At 40.9% G+C, this 18,974-nt stretch overlaps 2 protein-coding genes across 3 annotated transcripts; one reads left to right on the top strand and one right to left on the bottom strand.

Annotated features, from left to right (window-relative positions):
* The first annotated feature begins 370 nt into the window (after window positions 1-370).
* Window positions 371-8,760, top strand: ccdc12 (coiled-coil domain containing 12). The gene is made up of 7 exons (XM_026184422.2): window positions 371-539; window positions 3,720-3,793; window positions 7,318-7,397; window positions 7,528-7,589; window positions 7,674-7,708; window positions 7,822-7,898; window positions 8,427-8,760. Exons 1-7 carry the CDS (start codon window positions 456-458, stop codon window positions 8,504-8,506), a joined length of 492 nt encoding a protein of 163 aa, XP_026040207.2. The 5' UTR covers window positions 371-455; the 3' UTR covers window positions 8,507-8,760.
* On the bottom strand, window positions 8,452-18,572 carry LOC113031901 (kinesin-like protein KIFC3). Of its 2 annotated transcripts, XR_013912114.1 has the most exons (21): window positions 18,228-18,572; window positions 17,872-17,994; window positions 17,609-17,705; window positions 17,314-17,465; window positions 16,941-17,193; window positions 14,905-15,077; window positions 14,469-14,534; window positions 14,065-14,202; window positions 13,800-13,997; window positions 13,390-13,563; window positions 12,903-13,050; window positions 12,664-12,794; window positions 12,436-12,547; window positions 12,181-12,362; window positions 11,999-12,103; window positions 11,784-11,914; window positions 11,571-11,691; window positions 11,313-11,442; window positions 10,460-10,689; window positions 10,077-10,345; window positions 8,452-9,154 (listed from the first exon to the last, which is right to left on the bottom strand). XR_013912114.1 is itself a non-coding variant. In XM_026184421.2 (20 exons), exons 2-20 carry the CDS (start codon window positions 17,971-17,973, stop codon window positions 10,220-10,222), a joined length of 2,769 nt encoding a protein of 922 aa, XP_026040206.2. In that variant the 5' UTR covers window positions 17,974-17,994; window positions 18,228-18,572; the 3' UTR covers window positions 9,219-10,219. The 2 variants fall into 2 exon arrangements, 1 of the variants encoding a protein (XP_026040206.2); XM_026184421.2 differs by lacking the exon at window positions 8,452-9,154 and having other exon boundaries at window positions 9,219-10,345.
* Window positions 18,573-18,974: the final 402 nt, after the last annotated feature.

Below are 18,974 nucleotides of genomic sequence, written 5' to 3'. Positions count from 1 at the left end.
TAACCAGGACCTGTCACTGGGACCATCAGCAGGCAGGTCTGTGTACAAGTCCGTGTTTTACGTTTAGTATATAAATATAGGTTTGTCAATATCGTTAAAATAGACTGAAATAAGCAATTCAAAGATAGCTTGTAAGCTGCTGAAAGTTACATTAGTTAAGGTACTTGATAATACAACTAACATAGACCACATACATCTTATTTATAAAGTATGTTTTAATTATTTATTTGGGGATCGCATTATTGTAAGCAAGAGTTTGGTTTTTAAATAATTCTCGTTCAGATTTCAAGTGAAACTTACGGATGATTGTGATTTTAAAAATATGAACACAACAAATAACAAAATCACATGATGAGGCAAAAGGCATCGCAATCGATGTGCTCTATGGACTTCTTTTGTCCGATCAGGACAATGAGTAGATTTCAGAGAGAATCGAGCGGCGTGTGGCTAAAAACATGGAGCAAAGTGTTGGGTCGCTTCAGGAGCAGGCTCTAAAGAGGAAGGAGAGGCTAAAGGCTCTAAGAGAGAAACAGCTTCATGTAAGTTTCTTTTATGGCGTTGGCGGTATGTTGCAAAGTGTAGCACAGGCCACAGAAACCCCGTCATTTTGACACTGAGGTACCGTTAGCAGACTTAGCTTTTAGCTAATACTAGCATACTCGTGTGTAAAATCAGCCTTATTTTTAGCCCGTAGCTTTGTTAGTGAGCTGTCAAAGTTTCGATAAATTCGTTTAAATATAAACAGTTTTAGTAATTAATTGTTATTTTACTGGTATGTTTTGCATTTATTCTAATCTCATGTGATTGTTCTTGCACCGTGACATTCTCGTTGTGTTTTAGTTCGGTTTCATGTTAGGTCGCTGCTAGCGTCGACAGTTGAATTAAAACCGCTTCTCAAAGTCAGTTACAGTGATACTACATCAGATGCTGTACATTAACTACAGTCAGTTAGACTATAGATCATTTACGACCCAGTTTACAATACTGTGCAAGAGTCTTGGGCCATCATTTCTCCTTTTTGCTTCCACGGTAGAAGCTGTGTTATGGTTTGGCGCTGCAGGTCAGCCAGTGGTGTTAGGGATCTTGTCAAAGTTGATGGAGTTATGAAAAAGGAAAAGTAGCATTTTGTTCCCCAATGCAAAATCATATGGAAAGTGTCTCATTGGGAACAGGTTTGCTTTTCAGCACGACAGAGATCTCAAAAAGCTGCCAGTGCATTAAAAATATCACTGGATGGAAAAACACACAATGAAGCACTGTCAGTCAGACCAGATCTCAACATGAGGAGTGTGGGATCGTCTCGACAGAAACCAGAAAAGAAGACAGAGCTTTAAATGTCCTTCAAAAAGCCTGGAGAACTATTTCTGAAGACTACTTAAAGAAATGACAAGAATGCTTTCCGAAGAGAGCTCAGGCTGTGTTGAATAAAAGGGGTCATACCAAATATTGACTTTCAAGACTGTTAGAATTGTGCAAACTGTGCTTTCTTATTTTCCTATTAACATATCAAGAAATGAGGGTGGCTCAAAACTTGGGTGGGTGGGTATTCACTTCTGAAAAACGTTGCCCACACAGCTCGTTCATTCTAATCTTTCTTAACAATACATAAAATAAAAGAAATTAAGCATAAATGGATAAATATTCTTCATCACAAACTTCAACCTCAAACACTCATGTAAATAAAGAAATTGAAATGAATATCACAGTATCACCAAAAGTTAATTCTGTTCATCTGGACGTAGCGTTTTCAGTGGGAGAAACGTTTCATCACTCATCCAAGTGACTTCTTCAGCCTCAGCTGACTGCAGGTTTTCCCAATCTTATAAACAGTACATTTGCATAATGACTGAAACTAGCACCACTGAAGGAACAATGGGCTGGGAGGTCAGATACCACAGTATCGAGCCAAAGTTCAGGTTTTATTTGTCATATAAAGGCAATGAAATTCTTAGGCTCAGAGCTCCCTCAGAATGGTGCATAGAAATGTAAAGTTGCAGATAAGTAGCATTTGGGTAAAAATAAAATAAAGAAAATATATTTACTAAAAATACTGTAGCAGCTTTAGTGCAGAATTAATGGTATATACATGTAGAGTGTATCAGTGAATCAGGTGAGTGTTAGTGTATGTTTGTGTTGAGCACCCTGAGGAAGAAGAAAACAGTGATGATTGCCACTATAGTCTACATTTATCAAGTCACTATACTGTAGATGTATAAATAAATAGTTTTCAGATATTGTTTGTTTCTCATTTACTAATACTGATGCAGTGTAAATGGAACAAAAATAAACTTGCTAGTTAAAAAATGCATCATTTATGGTGAAAGTTGGAGAAACCTTGGTAAAAAAAATACGGTAGGGTAAATTCGGACTCCCTGTTATTTGGAGGATTTTGAGTAAAGTATGCAGGTACCTCAGTTTTATTAAATATGCCGAGAATAAATCAAAGCAGTCAGTTGTGTAGTAAATTTAAGCAGTGTGTTAGATGTGTTTGAGAATGAGTTCTTCATCATGTACAATCAGAACTGATGCTGCATTTGCTTCAGCACACCTCGGCTCTTGGACTACAGGACTCAGACGGGGATGTTGCACCAGATTTTCTGTCACTCCTCCACAGGGCTGCAGTCTGTGTTGAACAATTTAAAGGTTACACAATCATTGTCCGCCACTATGGCAGAGTTTCAATTCTAGTTATCAATTCATTTAGCAACAGGAAGGCCCATTCAATGCGAAAGCTACTGTTTTGGAAGCTGGATCACAACTTTCACTAAGCAAACGTTATCTAGTTTTGCTAGCAACAGCCGATAAATGATCATTGACATTCCTGCAGTGTGTCGTTGTTTTCCGTTTGTGCTGCGCTTCAAGAATGAGCCAGTACCCTGAATTGTTCTAGCAGGTGGTCAGGAAGTCTCTTCAGGAAAATGTAAGCTGGGAGTGGTTTGATATCCTTTGTTACAAGATGTGACATGGGCTCAATATTGTGCTTTTGGAATTTCTGCAAGCCTTTTTCATTCTTCACTTACACTGTTGTTTACAAATGAAAGGTTTAGTGTGTGACACCATCTCAGATGCATCATGACTAGAAACAAAGCTTTAAATGATCAGGATGAGTAATCAGAGTTGGATTAGTGGGGCTGATTTTAAATTACACATAGGTGTAAATGTAAGTGCGAATTTTTGTCTTTCTCTCTGTGTTAGCCCTGCGACAGACTGGCGACCTGTCCAGGGTGCACCCTGCCTCTTGCCATATTGTAGTTGGGATAGGCTCCAGCAACCAACCCCCCTCCCACGCAACCCTGATAAGGATAAGCATAAGAGAATGGATGGAGTTCTCAGGGTTTATGAACTACTTCTCCTGAATAGCTCAGTGTCAAGAAATAATGCAGCTTAAAATGTAAATTCATTATTTGACTCTCAAATGACGAGTGACAACAAGCAGATATTAGTTTGTTTTTCTATGCAAACAGCACCATGTTTTTCTATGGTGCTGGAGCTAAAATGACCACATACATACCTTCACTTTCACCAGCCACTGCCAACACATTTCGTTTATGTAAATAATATAAAAGAAAAAATGATTTTCATTTTCTTATCATATGTTACAAAATGATTCTTCAGGGCAGATTACAATATTTTTTTAGTGTTTTTTTTTTTCTAGTTTGTACTCTAAGAATAATGAACAATTAATGCCGGTAATGTTAATAACTTTGATGTCCTTACAGGGGCGAGAGCAGGACGATGGGGAGCCAGAGAGCAAAAAAGCCACATTAGAAGAGGCCACTCAAGAGAAACACAGGTTGGTTTGCTGCACCTCCCACAGAAAACAAACGCCTGTTATCTTTTAAATATTCGTCATAAAAGCTTGTTACTGTGTCTCCACTCATTGCTGTTACTCGCCCCTTTAGCTGAGGCTTTTTAAGCTGTGCAAACAGAACTGAAACTGACTCACAAGTACATCATCAGAGCATTTATCTGCCCTTTATCTAGACACCAATGCATGTCTCGGTGTAAGTTGTGAAATGCAGTATTTACACTTGGCTGGATCCCAGCCTTGTGCTAGTAGCTGCTCAAATAACCTTCAGCTTACTCAACTTATGTGCGTTCATTTGTAGGAAGGAGCAGCCATCTTTCCTGTCCTACAGGACCTTTTTTCCATTGTTTATATTTAATGACTGCACTGACGGCACCAAGGGAGTGCCTCTGTTTTTCCTCCAGTCCAACAGGGCAGATCTCTTTCATGCGAATGAGAAACTCGCTGTAGGGTTAAGAGCCTAACTTAGACATTTGTCTGCAACGAAGGCTAATTATTGCTCAATGCAGTCTATAGGCTTTTTCTCTTTTTCTTTTTTTTATGTTTTAATTTGAGACTCATCTTTAGCAGGGTGCCAGTGTAATGTATCTTGGGATTGGTATTAAAATTTCATGGGGCATCAAATGACTAAACGAATGTATGAGGGAACAGAACAATCAAAATGTTTGTCCCAAGGTTATTCCAATTTTAATTTGTGAGAGCTTCACCAGTTTCAAATGTCAAAATGAATTCATTAAGATTGCAAAGAACCTTTTAGCTTCCTGTGTGATATCATGCATTCCTCCAAGCCTGTTCCACAAAAGGCACCAACCAAACCAGGCAGCTTTTCCTGTTAGATCTTGTTAGGTGTCAGGGTGTTTCCCTGTCTTTTCTTTTTTTAAAGATAGGTAAGTAGATTTAGAGTTCTTGGAAATGGCAAACATGTTTTAAGAAATCTGAACTTGGAAATATTGTTGTTACATGTTAGTTTTTTGTTTTAATTTCACGTTTAAATTAAAGGATTTCTGGTAGCCTGGAATTATTTTTACTGGGGTTTGATGAAGCAGATAGCTTTATCAGTGCAAACATTTGAACACACTGCTGCACCTCCTCCTTAAAAACAGTTCACTCTAAACATTTTGAGAAAGCCAGACTTCGACCAGAGCTCTGAATTTATCACAGGTTCTCTTTGATGCTACGGTGTGCTTGAAGTGGAAATGTGTAAACACCGTCAAAAGGTTTGGAAGTGTAAAACTAAGAGACAGTCAGGAACAAAAAGCTTTTGAAGGGCGAAAATTTACATGAACTCTTTGTCCTGTTTTTTTTGTTCTGCTAAAGGGGGTGTGGGGTTGGAGGCGGGGGGAGGATTCCTGATAGATTAGTGGGTTATAATTCCCTCGAGTCGTAGCACAGTTTGTCTGTGACAAACCCTCTTAAAAAAATAGCACAAAATCCCTGTGATAGACAGGTGACCTGTCGAGGTGTATCCCACCTCTCACCCAGTGATGGCTAGGATAGGCTCCAGCACCTCCACGACGTGGTCCTCAGATGATGACGCTGATGTTTCCTTTCTTCCCACTTACCTTGATGTTGCTCCCTACAGGAATTATTTTTTGTATTTTTGGAACTTTGCGTGCCACTTTAGCTCCATTCTTAGACAGAGATTAGAATGACTTTGTGCTTGACGTTGTGACACTTATCCACCCTTTCCTCTGGCCCCGTATATACGTTAATTATTTAAACACAGTATAATGCATAATTTAGTTGAGGATTGTGCTAAATGTGTTCATGTTTCTTACATGTAGCAACATGTTTTGGGCTACGTTTGTGCCTGTTTAATAGCTTGTTAATTGTAGAAAGCTGTCAGAAGATAAGGGGTAACAGAAGAGCTCCAACCCAAGCTTCAGGATGCCTGAGGAAGACATGTTGTGCTATCATTTTGAAAGCATTTCTATTTATTTCAGTTTTACGTGATGAAGGCTGATAAATGACTGCTTCTACTAACCTTTGAAGTGTATTGTGGCTGCTAGGAAAACCTGCTCTGCTTGCTTTTAAAGCAGTTTATCAGTATACCTCTGCATATCACATAAATTTTACTGCAGTAACGATGTTTTAAATAAAGATGACATGTTAAGCTCATTACCAGGTCCATATTTTTCATTGCAGATGCTCCTACAATAGCTTTGCATGATTAACTATTTCAAATAGTCGTTTTTTTTACCATATACTAGACTTTTGTGCACTCTTTGAGCTGACTTTCTTCTCATTGGGTGCCTTTTGCAAAGATGCAACGATTTAAACAGCAGGCTGTGCTCCTTTCAGATAAGTGCAACAGAATGTCTTATTTCTATTTGTTGTGTTTGCAGTTTTAATGCTAAAAAAAAAAAGTCCCTTTTAATAATCAGCTGGACAAACCAGCACAGTGCCTCCTTAAAACAGCCCCTTCAAGGTCTGATATGCTGGAGGTAGAGAAAGAGAGATGTGTGAATTAAAAGTGGACCTCAGGCGTCCAACCACAGAACATGACTAGCATTTTTGCCCACACCCATACAAGGCATTGGTCTGTCTTTTGGCAGCACCAGGAGTCTGATGAATGCATCAAGAGTGTACGCTCTCAAGCTTCATCACAAATCCACGTTAAGCTCAGAGCAGCTGATAACTCTTGGTTGGTGCTTGGGCAGACGGTAGTTTACCTCTGCCTCTGGACCCTCGGTTTAATCTGCAGAGATGTCAGCTAAGCTTGCCAACAATTCCTCCATGTGGAGTTGTGATGAAAGACGGTATAATTCAACATCAAGGGAAGAATTCCTCAGCTGTTTGCTGCTCTCCTGCCCGGCGGCAGGTGGAACATGTTAATCAGAAGTGTTCACGGGAATAAAGAGGGACATTATACCCAACCTTCTTTAGACATTAGATGTGCAGCTGTGTAGGGATTGCAGGTGGTCTTTTATGCTCTTTAGTCTCCGGTGGAGTATATTTGCCTACACTGCCACCTCCTGGAGGTCTAGAATCAGAATCAGAATCAGAATCAGAATACTTTATTGATCCCTGGGGGAAATTATTTTTTGTTACAGTGCTCCATTTTAAACCAACATTAAGACAAGACAGACAATACGCTAACTAAGAATAGTACAATATATACATATATATACATACATACATACATAAGTCACTTATAAATAAATATTTGGAAAAGAAACATGTGTAGTTGTAGCAGCAAACAGTGTGTTAAGTGGATGATAAAAGTAACAGTTCCACGGCCACCAGAAGAACAAAAACTCTCTCAATCCACATGATTGAGTAAGAGATAGACAACGGAGGAAAATACAAGTCAGAAAAAAAAAGAATACGTAAGAAAAAAGAGCTAAACTAAGAGAAAAGCAGGAGCGACTGTAACAGGCTGCACGCTGGTTGGCGCATGCGCACTGAGTGTGGGTTAATGGTGTGGGTTAATGGTATGAAAAAAGCATTTTAAGAGCATTCAGACTTCTAATAGTAGTATCACATTAAGTGGTATTTTTTTTCCACAGAGAACTGAAATTGAGGAATTACGCTCCAGAGGATGAAGAGCTAAAGGAAAGACAGGTGCCTAAAGCCAAACCAGCATCAGGTAAGAAATCTTCAATCAAAGGCGACCTTTAAAAAACATTTAAAAAACCCTTTTTGGTGTCAATGCTGCCTTACTGATTGTAGTTTTGACTCCTGTTGGCTATATAATGATAAGTATTTATTGTTTGCAGTGGAAGATAAAGTCAAAGATCAGTTAGAGGCAGCTAATCCAGAGCCCATCATTGAGGAAGTGGTGGGTACCCCTATGTAAACGTGAGTTTTCTTCACTGAAGCATTTTTATCTGCCATGTTGAGTTTTTTCTTTTTCTTTCTTCAGGATTTAGCCAACCTTGCCCCAAGAAAACCAGACTGGTAAGACCTGTTTTCAAAATAGCTTTCCAAGCTGTATGGTGCATGATGAACTCTTGGTGTATTTTAAGATATTTCGTTAATGATTTTTTTAAAAATTGTAATTCTGGATTTAGGGATCTAAAGCGCGATGTGGCAAAGAAGCTGGAGAAGTTGGAGAGGAGAACACAGAGAGCCATCGCTGAGCTCATCCGTCAGTATTTCCTGTTATGTTTCTGCCTTTTATCACTACATTTTCGTGAGGCCACAGAGATGACGGTGCCTGAGCTGGGCATAATTTATTAGGCTAATTGCTCTGTGGTTGACAGACTCTGGAGGCTTGAAGCTGTCTGATAACATCAGAGGTGATCATAACTGATGAGTGATTCTAAAAATAGGCAAAATGAGAGATACATCACAGGTTTAAGTCGAGTAGGAGATTTCCCATATTTTTATTGTGCGTAACTGATTACTGAAGACCTTTATTTAAAAGCATTTAAAGTACAGGAAGCCTGGTTTTGTTTTAATGTGTATTAGGGACAGGTTTGTATTGTATGTTATTTCATCAAAAATATCAGATACATCTTTAAAAGTTAGTTTTAAAAAAATCATTATCCTCCTGTGATCTACAAGGCTGAATAAGATCTTACTTGGAAGATGGAAAACATTGTCTTAAGCTTATGATCAGAGGATGCGGTCAATGAATGAGTCAGATTGAGTGTTTGTGTGTATGTCTTTCCAGGTGATCGTCTGCGAGGCCATGAAGAGGAGTTGGCCGGAGCCGTTGGAGCCATCGGAGCAGAGGCGGGAGATTCAGACTGAATCCAAGATGTGACAGAAAACAAGGAGACTAAACAGAGATGCCCAAGATTTACTGCAGCAGTCACATCTGGGTTGTGCATACAGAGGTGGATGATTTAATTGTGCAGGGAGTAAAGCAGTGTTTCCTGTCAGGTCTTCAGGCGAGTCATAGCTTCTGTCCTTGTAGTACATTCTGTATATGTGGGCTTTTTTTTGGAGATGCATTATTAATGTAACGGCCAATATTTTGTAAAATTAAAATATTGTTTTTTAAATTGCTGTCCATTTCATTTGTAATTTTTGCTGCCTTAAAAAAACTGAGGAAAACAGACAAATGTAAATATAAACAAAAACAAAATGCAGTGATTTGCAAATCATAATCTCGTAAACTGATGTTTCCATAGAACATAAAAGTTTAAACTGGATAATAGCATCTAAATGACATTGATATGTCTCTTGCATCTTATTTATATCAGTTCATTTCAATTGTATTTGATATTTTTACTTTTTTTTTCTCCACCCCTGGTGAGCCTGAATCGGATAAGTGTAAGGAAATGGATTGATGGGCAAAAAGAAACTACACTACAGAGGCTCTGTGCCTCACATTGCACCTATTGCTCGGTCCTCCGTAAATGGTGTTCCATCAACATTTGACCAGAGATGTAAGAGCTACAACAGAAAATCCAAATGGAGATGGCATGTCAAATGCTACTGAGCATCAAATAAGAGAAAGAACACTTAAACACACATTTATTCAGAAAATGTTCTGAAAAGCATCATTTAGTGACACCTAAGCACTCATGGTAGTTACTGCAACACTAATGTCTTGCTACATTTGACTCAAAAGTTAGTTTTGAATCAGTGGGTGATAACATGACAAACAGTTATGAACAATAAGCTGTATTTTTGGTATGACATTCACTACTGCACGGACCTGAACTGAAATGCTCCTATCCTTTCACAATAAAGTGCATCTTTGATTTCAATAGGCCCAAACTGTCCTCGAGAAGAAGGATATTGCACAGCTGATTATTTTACCAGTCTAATACAAGGCCACCTGCTCCCTCCAACAGCTTCCCTCTTTACACAAAACTCTTATCAAAGATCTAAAAAGAAATTCAGTCACTGCTCATCTGAAACTCACACAAAAAAACTACACAAACATGTGACATAAATGTCATTGATATGAATAATAGCCCATAATAGACTCTCCTACACACTACAACCTTCAAAAATATACCACACTGGCGACGAAGCCTACAAACTACAGACATTTATAGCAGAATGACTAATACTGCAAAAAGTGAAGTGCTGATATTGTGGCTCTGGAAGCTTATCAAACCTGTATGAGCAGGTTTGTAGCTCTAAACACTGATGATCACAGGAAACGACAGATCCTGGATTTTTGCATTTAAGAAACTGAGCTAGAGTGATCAGAGGAAGCATCAAAGTTCTGACAGTGGGACGAGTTAGATGATGTTTTGGCACTCGGAGTGGAAGAATAAATACGCCTGCATGCAGATTTTAACAATAATAAAGGGAACAGAAGCAGAAAATGGCAAAGCGGAGAATAAAATCCTCAATACTTAACCTTGATTGCAGGCTGGCATTTGGTGCCAAGTAGACGCCTGCAGATTTAGCCCTTGAGCACGATTGCTCGTAATCTTGTTGATAGTGTGGAGTTTTCATTTGCTGGTACTGACTGATTCATTCATTGCTAGTGGTTCAAGGCTGTCAGTCACACTGTCCTCCACCCGATTCAATCTTCCTGGCAGCAGGACCCAGTTCCACCTTGCACACCCTCTGAGCAAACTTCAGCGAGCACAAGGTCTCTCCCACATTACTCTCCAGAGCAGAAACCTTTAGTAAAACAATTTGAACAAAAATGATGCTCCTTATAAGAATTTATATTTACTGTAAATGATCACAGGCTTATAAATCAGGTATTAAGTAGGACTGGAGCAGTAATCTTACCTGCACAACCATGACAGTCTTGCTGCCCTTTCCCAGGGAGTCTTGCAATAAATAAGTAAGACGGGAGTTCCTGAAGGGGATGTGTGTCTGCCGAGCCCTAAGTGCCTGAATTACGTCTCCCAGTGCCAGCAAAGAGCGGTTAATATTCTGGGCCTCTTTCAGCCTCTCTCCCTCTGCACCGGACTTCCACACCCTCTCCGAGCCAGCCAGGTCCACCAGGTTCAACTTGCCTGGGGAGCGAAAAAGTAATGTCAGCAATAAAGTCAGTCATTCCAACAAAGACTCATACCAGATGTTTGTCTTATACACTTAACCCCTGCTTCTCATCCCAACCTTTACACACTGATACCCGTGTGAATTCACAGCCTGCCCTCACCTAAATTTAAAGTAGGTATTAGACTGTAAACCATGATAATAAGTGATATTAAGTGGCTTGGACGAGTCAAAACTGCATTTTCTGTCAGAGTAAAGATGTTTAATTACACATTTAATTCCTGAGATATCTAAATGTAAGATAAAGGAAGTGAAATTTCACTAACACATCTACAAGATAAAGATTTTTCTACATGACAAATGTGTAAAATTACAGAAAGACTTCTAGTAGCTCACTGCTGCAACTGTCCCCCAATCATAAAACATAAAATAGCATAAATGGCTGTGGGGGTGGACTTGAACAAACTTGAAAAACAATACAGGCAAAAGTCCAAAAATGTATTCCCTCCTTTATATTTTCCAAAGCCGTCCAGCGGGCTGGATTGGCGTTTTTGATGTGCTGATTCTGACCCCCGCACCTTATGTTTGACACCCTTGTGTAAACGTTCCATCTTGAACCAGAAATGCATTAATAGCTGACCTGTGGTTTTGGAACCAGTGGCGAGGTCAGTGCCCTGAACAGTGATACAAAGCAGGGCATGGGAGCGGGAGCTGTGCTGGTTCATCTGAGTGCCAAAGGTAATCCTGTTCCTTCGGGCTGTTGCTAGAATCTGGATTAGCAATCAATCAATTAGCATAAGTGTAATCATTTTTCTAATGCTGAATCATAATTCAAAAAATTGCATCTGTGTGGGTGTTTGAAAACAAATAAAAAGAAGAGAAGCAAACATTTTTTTACCTTTTTGATGTGCTGAAAGCTCTTTACTTCGATGACCCTGAGGCCCGGCACGTGCAGCTGTCCTGTTCCATCCGGGTTGATCTTTATGTCCAGTTTCTCTCCATCTTTACTCAGCAGGTCTCTAAAATACAAAATACAAGTAGCCACATCTACAAGTGGTAGTTATTATTTAGGTAAGGCTCTATCGAAAGAAAAAAAAGAGGAAAGCTGTACCTTAGCACCTCATTGTAGATCTCCACAGAGCTGACTGTGACACTGTAAGACCACATGTCCTTCCTCTCCTCAATCTCACTGAAGAGATGTTTCAGTGCTCGCTGGTTGATACCTGGGTTTTCCACAGTACCCTGGAAATAAAAAGGGTACTTAGCTTGTATATTAAACCTTTAAATGTCTATTATGAGTAGCACGTACAGTAATCAGTGTTTTACCTCCATAGTGTAGGTTTTTCCAGAGCCCGTCTGTCCGTAAGCAAATATGCAGACGTGGTATCCATCGATGCAGGACGTCACAAGAGGTTCAATCTCCTGGAAGACCTGAGGAAACCAAAATAAAGGTTAGCGGTCTTCCTGCTGTACAATAATACTTCCTTTACACGTGTCATCTTTATTACCTCTTCCTGTGTGGACTGTGGGTGGAAGATTTTGTCCATTTCAAAGATGCGAGCCTTTCCTTTGCTCAGCACCGAGAGCGAGGACTCGTTGTTGGGGTCCGTCGTCACGACCACCGAGTGGTCCTCTCCGTGCTGGTCCTCCTTTAGCACTGGCTTCACGCGACACAGCACGCGAATGTTGCCTGCAAACAGGGAGCTCGCTCAGTGATGCTGATTTTACTTGGTGCGGCCAGTTTGAACCTTTCAGTGTTATACCTTTAAGCTCCACCAGCTGCTCGTGATACTTCCTGCGCAGTGCGACTTCTTTCCTGTATTTCTCCAGGAGATCTTTGTTGGCTTCAGACATCTCACTAATAGCAGCTGAAATCTGCAACATCAAAAGACAAAAAAAAAAAACAAAACCCAAAAACCCTCCATCATGAAACCTTTTGATTTGGTCAGATAGGCAAATTTATTAAACATAGTTCTCAAGGCACCACATACCTGTTTTTTTGCTTCGCTGATAGCTGCTCCATAAAACTCTGAGAAATTTCGAACCTGGCTCCTCAGGCTGGCGTAGTCTGTCTTCATAGAGCGTAAAGTTGGAGGAAGTGATGTCAGACGCTTCTGCAAGCCTGACAAAAGGCAAAAAAAAATCCAGTTTTTTCAAATCCAGTTGCTTTTTTATTTCAATTCCTCTTGGAGAAACCAAGAGTTCTTTTCCTGGAGGTTCAGTTACTCACTGAAGAATTGGTCCTGCAGGTTCTGAAAGTGTTCTGCTGAGCAGTTTGCAGCAGCCTTCACAGCCTCCTCCTTCCTCTCCTCCAAGTGGCCGATCTCTTTCAGCAGCTCCTCTTTCAGTTTACTGATTTCTTGTTCATACGCCGCAATCTGTAAGAGGTTCAGCAGAGCAGCTTGTCAGTCTGTGAGCTCGACTGCTGCAGTATGTGCAGATTCTGCTCTGCAATCACTTCTTCTGTCAATGAAACTGTGAATTTCCAGCAGCAACACAGAAACATCCTCCTTCTGACTTTGATTATCCATCCTGTGATGATGTGTTAACTAAACGGGGTGTTTTTTGATTTATACCTCTTTTTTTGGAACTTCTTCCACCCAACAGCTAACAAAGGTAATTCATTTCTTTATTTGCTGCTGCCTGTGACAAAAGCTCAAACATTGGTGGAGCACATTGTCCCTACTTGTGCAAATGGTACTGCCAATGTTCGTCACCTTGTGTTGCAGATTACAGCTGTATTCGTCTGACTTCCTGATCTGTTCCTCCAGCTGTTTGCACCGCTCATTCTGACCGGACAGCCTTTCGGACAACAACTCATTCCTCTGTCTGGCTTTGGTTAGCTGCTTTACTGTGGCTGGACATTCCACCTCCACGGTCTGCGTGACATACTGGCAGAGAAGATACATCTAGTTAGGGGCATTTTCTCTAAAATAATATGAAAAGATATTGTCAGTATACCCAAATCAAATTATCTACATTATTAATTCTTTATATGTGTGTTTCTACTCAACAATATAAGTTACGAAATCAGTCACAAAGCATTTCTGTCATTTTCTTCATCATCTTGAAAAGTTTATGGCCATTGTTCAAATCCATTTAAAAAATTCTCCAAAATAAGATTTACCTTAATAATGGGCTCCTTGCCTCGCTCTCTATCCAACTCCAGCTGTAGGTCTCTCACTCTGTCCTCTCTCTTCCTCAGCTCCTCGCCTCTTCTCCACTCGCTTTGTTCACTCCGTCGCTCCATTTGCGACAGCTGCTCAGCACGCTGCTGTAGGGAGAGCTCCAGCTGCTGCACTCTGCCACGGAGGTTCTCATTTTCCTAAAGCAAAGTAGATTACAAGTGTAAGAAGGCCTAAACTGAATGTCTGTGAGCTGGTCCCTCTCACCTTGATGAGCATGGTGCTCGACTGGGAGGGGATGGTTGAGAGCTGCTGCAGGAGGCCTTGAGTTACGCTCAGGCTCTGTTTCAGACTCTCATTCTCTGCTGACAGACACAGGACCCGCTTCTCCGAGTCTGTGGCCCCCTGAGGACATGAAACATAAGGCTGAGGACCAACATATTAACAGAAAAAATCCCATCATTTATCAGAAAAATGTCTATTTAGTATATGTATACATTTAGGTCAATGGTTTTTTTTTAAAGTAATTTCTAGTTAAGGTTTTGTACAAGGCAAGCAGACCACTGCTTGGCTATTTTTAACTTGGTCGTGTGGCAGCTCAGCTGATGAAGTGGACACTCACAAAGACTTGAGAAACGATTAAGTCAATAGTTTGACCGTGCAGCTCTTACAGTGGCTGTTCTCAGTCTTGACAGCTCCTCCTCACGCTCCTCGATGCAGCTCTTCAGCTCATCAATCTGTGCAAAATTACAAAACCATGTTTTTTTTACAGACATTTAAAACTAAAATTTACTTTTATTACATGTAACATAATGTCAAGCTGATGATTTATGTGCACATATTTTTTACTTTTTATATTTTGTGATATATTTTGAGAGACCCTTCCAGAAAGGCAGCATAGAATAGATAACAGAACGACAGCGTAACACCCAAGAGGATATGTTTGTGCTTTAACTGGATTAGCCTTTTTCAGTATATACATGCATTCATAATAAAACAAAATCTAAAAACTCACTGAAAGTTAAAGAGCAACTTTGGATTTCAGGTGGCATTTTTTCTTGCTTAAATTGGTCTAGCCTAGGAGCTAACTAGTAAGGAGTGGTCTACCTGCTGTTGAAAGGTTTGTATTCGAGAGTGTCTGTCCCTTTCCTTCTGCTCCAGCTGGGAGTGCAGCAGACGGAGTTCTCCTCTCAGCCTACTCCTCTCACCCTGCAGGCCGTGCAGGGACTGCACCAGCCTGTGAACCCCAGCTTGTGCCCCTTCATCACTACTAGACTCACCTGGTGGACCAAATAACATCCATTATAATCATCAGCCTAAGCGCAAACAAGGTCTTTGTAAACATATTAATATTATGCCAGTCACAAATAGTCAGAATCAATAACATCTGAACTTCCACTCACTCGTTTTCTTTTTTAAATGCAGTAATTTTAATTTAATACCACTTCTACAGTGCACCTAAAAGCTTCCAAGTGACTGTAATATTAATGAAAATGAAAAGTGTGCTGAAAGCTCCCTCACCCACCATGTGAAAAATGCAACAACCTATTAAAAAAAGAGCCTATTGTCCAACAAGAACCTGAGCTGCATGCCCGACAGCTTTTAATCGCTTTCCTCCTCCTCAATGATTCATCGGGTTCTGTCACGTCTAATTTTCCTTGCTGGGCTCTTTGCTAATTTTATCAACGCGTTATGTCAGATTTCATTGCTGTATCAAAAAGAGGTGGTGGTGCAAGATATTGAAAAACAAAAAGGAGACGAGGCCACAGCTGTGAATTAGTGGTGCAGGCGTAAATGTGTTGGCAAGCACTTGAAGCTGCAGAGGTACTAATGTAACGATGTGAATTTTAAGACAGCAGCTTGAAATGGTGCATGAAAATGTATGTTAAACTCTGATAAATGTCATCTGCATGCAGGGCAAACCATTCGGTTTAAATACTGAATCACAGACAAAGATACAAACTGGTTTACCTGCTGAGGCACAGAACCAGTCCTGCATGACACTAAACAAACAAACCAGACAGACTTGTAACCCTGGGACGTAGGCCTTGGGCTATTTTTAGTCCAGCACGTTTACACGTGCTGCCTAGCATGTGCCCGACCTTGTAAGTGCATTTGCAGGAAATAAAACAGCACTAACAGCCCTGTTTTATTCATGACAAAGAGTCACTGAGTCGCTACACAAGTACCACAAAGTCTCACCGCATACTCACATATCTTTATGCAGAAACTACAGAGCCAGCACTCAAGGCCTTAAACACGCCTACTTATAGAGATGCTTATAATCTGGTTTGGGTTATCATGCATATTGAGGTATTCCTCTGAGGCTATATAAGTGAGCTTGAGATCTACAGAGCTGTTAACAACCTGACCATATGCACAACACCAAGGGAGAGAATACACTGCTGCGATGTCAAAGAGCCATTTGGTCAAATCTGAAGCACATCAGATACAAACATCTAAAGCTCTGCGGTCAGTTGCAGCTGTACAGTGTCTGTCTGGCTTCTGTGACATCATTACTGCCAAACGTCTTGCATCCTAATAAATCTGATTAACCTGTTTTTCTACAAAAGTGCTGCCTCGCATGTACTTTGTGTTCCCAGTTAGATAAAATCAAACTCTTTTCTAAAGCTGGGTAGGTGGACAACTTAAAAGGCACACACCCACATTAAATGTAGTTGAACTACATAATACCCCATGACAATGAACCAAAACACTTAGTCATCATGCTTTAAATCTCTCGTTCTCAATGCTCTTCACATTTTTTAAGCAGTAATGGAATATTGCAGAATTTTCTCCACTGTAACAGAGAGAACATGAGCCCTGTCTCATTTAAAATACAGAACCTAGTCCATTCGTTTTCATTCATTGTCCTGCTAATTCATCTTCCTCCAACTACCCACTCTGGAATCTCATAAATCTACCTTCAGACATGTGTAATTTTCACCACCTCTTTTCCCACCAGCTGAGTGGATGGGTTTATTGAAACAGCCCCTTGACCTTTTCCTCATTTTTGTCTCACACACTCCATGACAATACACCGCAATCTCACGTTCCCCTTATTTTCCCTTCCCCCATCGCTCCTTCCCTCCCCCCTCTATCATATCTCCTCCTTTTCTCCAACCTCATCCCAGCTCTCTCACCCTCGCTCAGTGGACTGGGGCACTGTTGCTGGCTGATGGCCTCTTCCAGACTGCTGATGATGCTGTTCTTGTCCCGGAGACGCTGGCGGTAGGAGGCTCGGAGAGCCTTCATCTGGCGGCGGTGCTGGACTCGGTGCCTCTTCAGCTGGACCCGGTACTGGTCAGCCTGCTGCTGCAGTTGCTGGAAATGGGAGTACTGCTCCAGAAAACTCAGCAAGTGGGACATCACTGCCACCAGGGGAGACTCTGCCAACTATGCAGCGAAGAGCGCACACAAACACACGCACATAAACCTTAGTAATGTGCAGAATGCCCCGGTTTGGGGAAATCGAGCTCGTGTTATTCTGTCCTACATCAGTTGGACACTTGTTACCTTTCCTGTTGTTTCGAGCTGAACCTGGGAAGCTCTTCTCTTCTCAGCATCCTGCTTGAAAGATAGAAAAGCGGCCAGAGGAGTGCAAGCTGGGATGTCAGGGGTGTCTTCCACATCTTCATCGCTCATTTCATCTGTGTCACTGCTGCTGCCTGGATGACATCGCATCACACAAGCAATAGAGTCAAGGAATGTATGTACTTATTGATCTCTTGTAGACAAAAACAAAAGTGTTATTCCTAAATACTTTCATTTTATGGTTAAAAATGCCCTGAAAGACTATTTGAGCACCCACTTGAATCACTAAAGCGAGCACAAGCTTTTTTTCCCACTTTGGGGGTGTGGCCATCTCTCCTCCTGCTCCTTGTTTCCATGGAAACAGGTCCTGGCTCCTGAGCACAGCATCATATATAAGAGTCAGTAACACAGTAAAATAGACATGCATACAGCAGCATTGTATACATCCTTTGTTAGTGAGCTTATGGCCTGCATGTTCCCCCCCATTTATTTATTTCAATCGAGAACCCCCGAGGCTGGACATGATATGGCTAGACGTACATCTGGGGAATCTCCACACGCCCCTTCCAAGGCTTCCTCCTCCTCCTCCTTCTTAAAGACAGTGTAGAAGATGTAGACCAAAAGGGAGTAAAAGGCATACATCTCCACGCTGCCCAAGAGTCTCTATAGATGACAAATGAGGTCATTAATAGCACGCATCTTTACAAAGGTGGAGAAAAGCAGAATTTTATTTTTGTACTCTTATACTAACGAAACATTTAATATCAATGATTTTTAAAGGTTACATAATAACAAAATCTAGTGCAAATACACAATGACTTCTACAGAGGTGAAACATTGTTTCTATTGTAACAATCGCTCTGTTCCATCACAATAAAACGCTTCGACTTCTTTACCTTATCAAATGAATTCTCCTCTTTGGTGTCAACTCTCCGACATTCCAATCGTTCGTGTTCCACTTTCAGCTTCCATCTGTATTCCCAGTGATGACTCTTCCCATGCAGCTCTTGTTCTCAGAGCTGCAACAGCATCTCACAGCTGTGTGCAGCTCCTCTGTGCCTCCTTCCCAACCGTCCTCTCCTCTCTCCTCCCCTTTGCTCCATCTACAGGCTGCATCTGCAGCGAGCATGCTCAGTGCAGTTTCCCGATGCGCTGCAGTGGTGAAGTGACAGATACAGGCAGTCATGGAGACAGATTGAGGTTGTAGGTTTGATGCCAGCGGTCGCAGTCAGGGGTGACAGTGACCATAAAAGGTGCTCGGAAAAATCAGAAGCTGCAGCTTCATGCATCTGAAAACATCGGAATGGTTTCAAGGAGTAAAAAAGTGGTTTAACAATGATAGATAGCACAACAGTGAGATGGCTGTCAGGTTTTACATGTTTGTTTATTTAACAAGTTAAATACAAAATGTCAAACTTCTAAATGGTCAAAAAATAGAAAACTAACACTTGAAAAGGCAACAATTACCATAACATTTTGGATTTCCCACAAAAATGCTAAAAAGCATCAGTGTTCATCTTTTCCCTGAAGACTGACATAGGCAGTCCCAGAGAAAGGCACAGATGCTTGCACATATACTGCAAAAAGGAAAAACTGCTGAGGAAGCTGCTCACACCCCTGAAATCTTTAGGGAGCCTCTGCAG

This window comes from Astatotilapia calliptera, chromosome 11 (assembly GCF_964374335.1).
Source record: "Astatotilapia calliptera chromosome 11, fAstCal68.1, whole genome shotgun sequence".
Taxonomy (NCBI): Eukaryota; Metazoa; Chordata; class Actinopteri; order Cichliformes; family Cichlidae; genus Astatotilapia; species Astatotilapia calliptera.
Note: the sequence above shows the minus strand (reverse complement) of the source record. Positions and strands in the feature narration are given on the sequence as shown.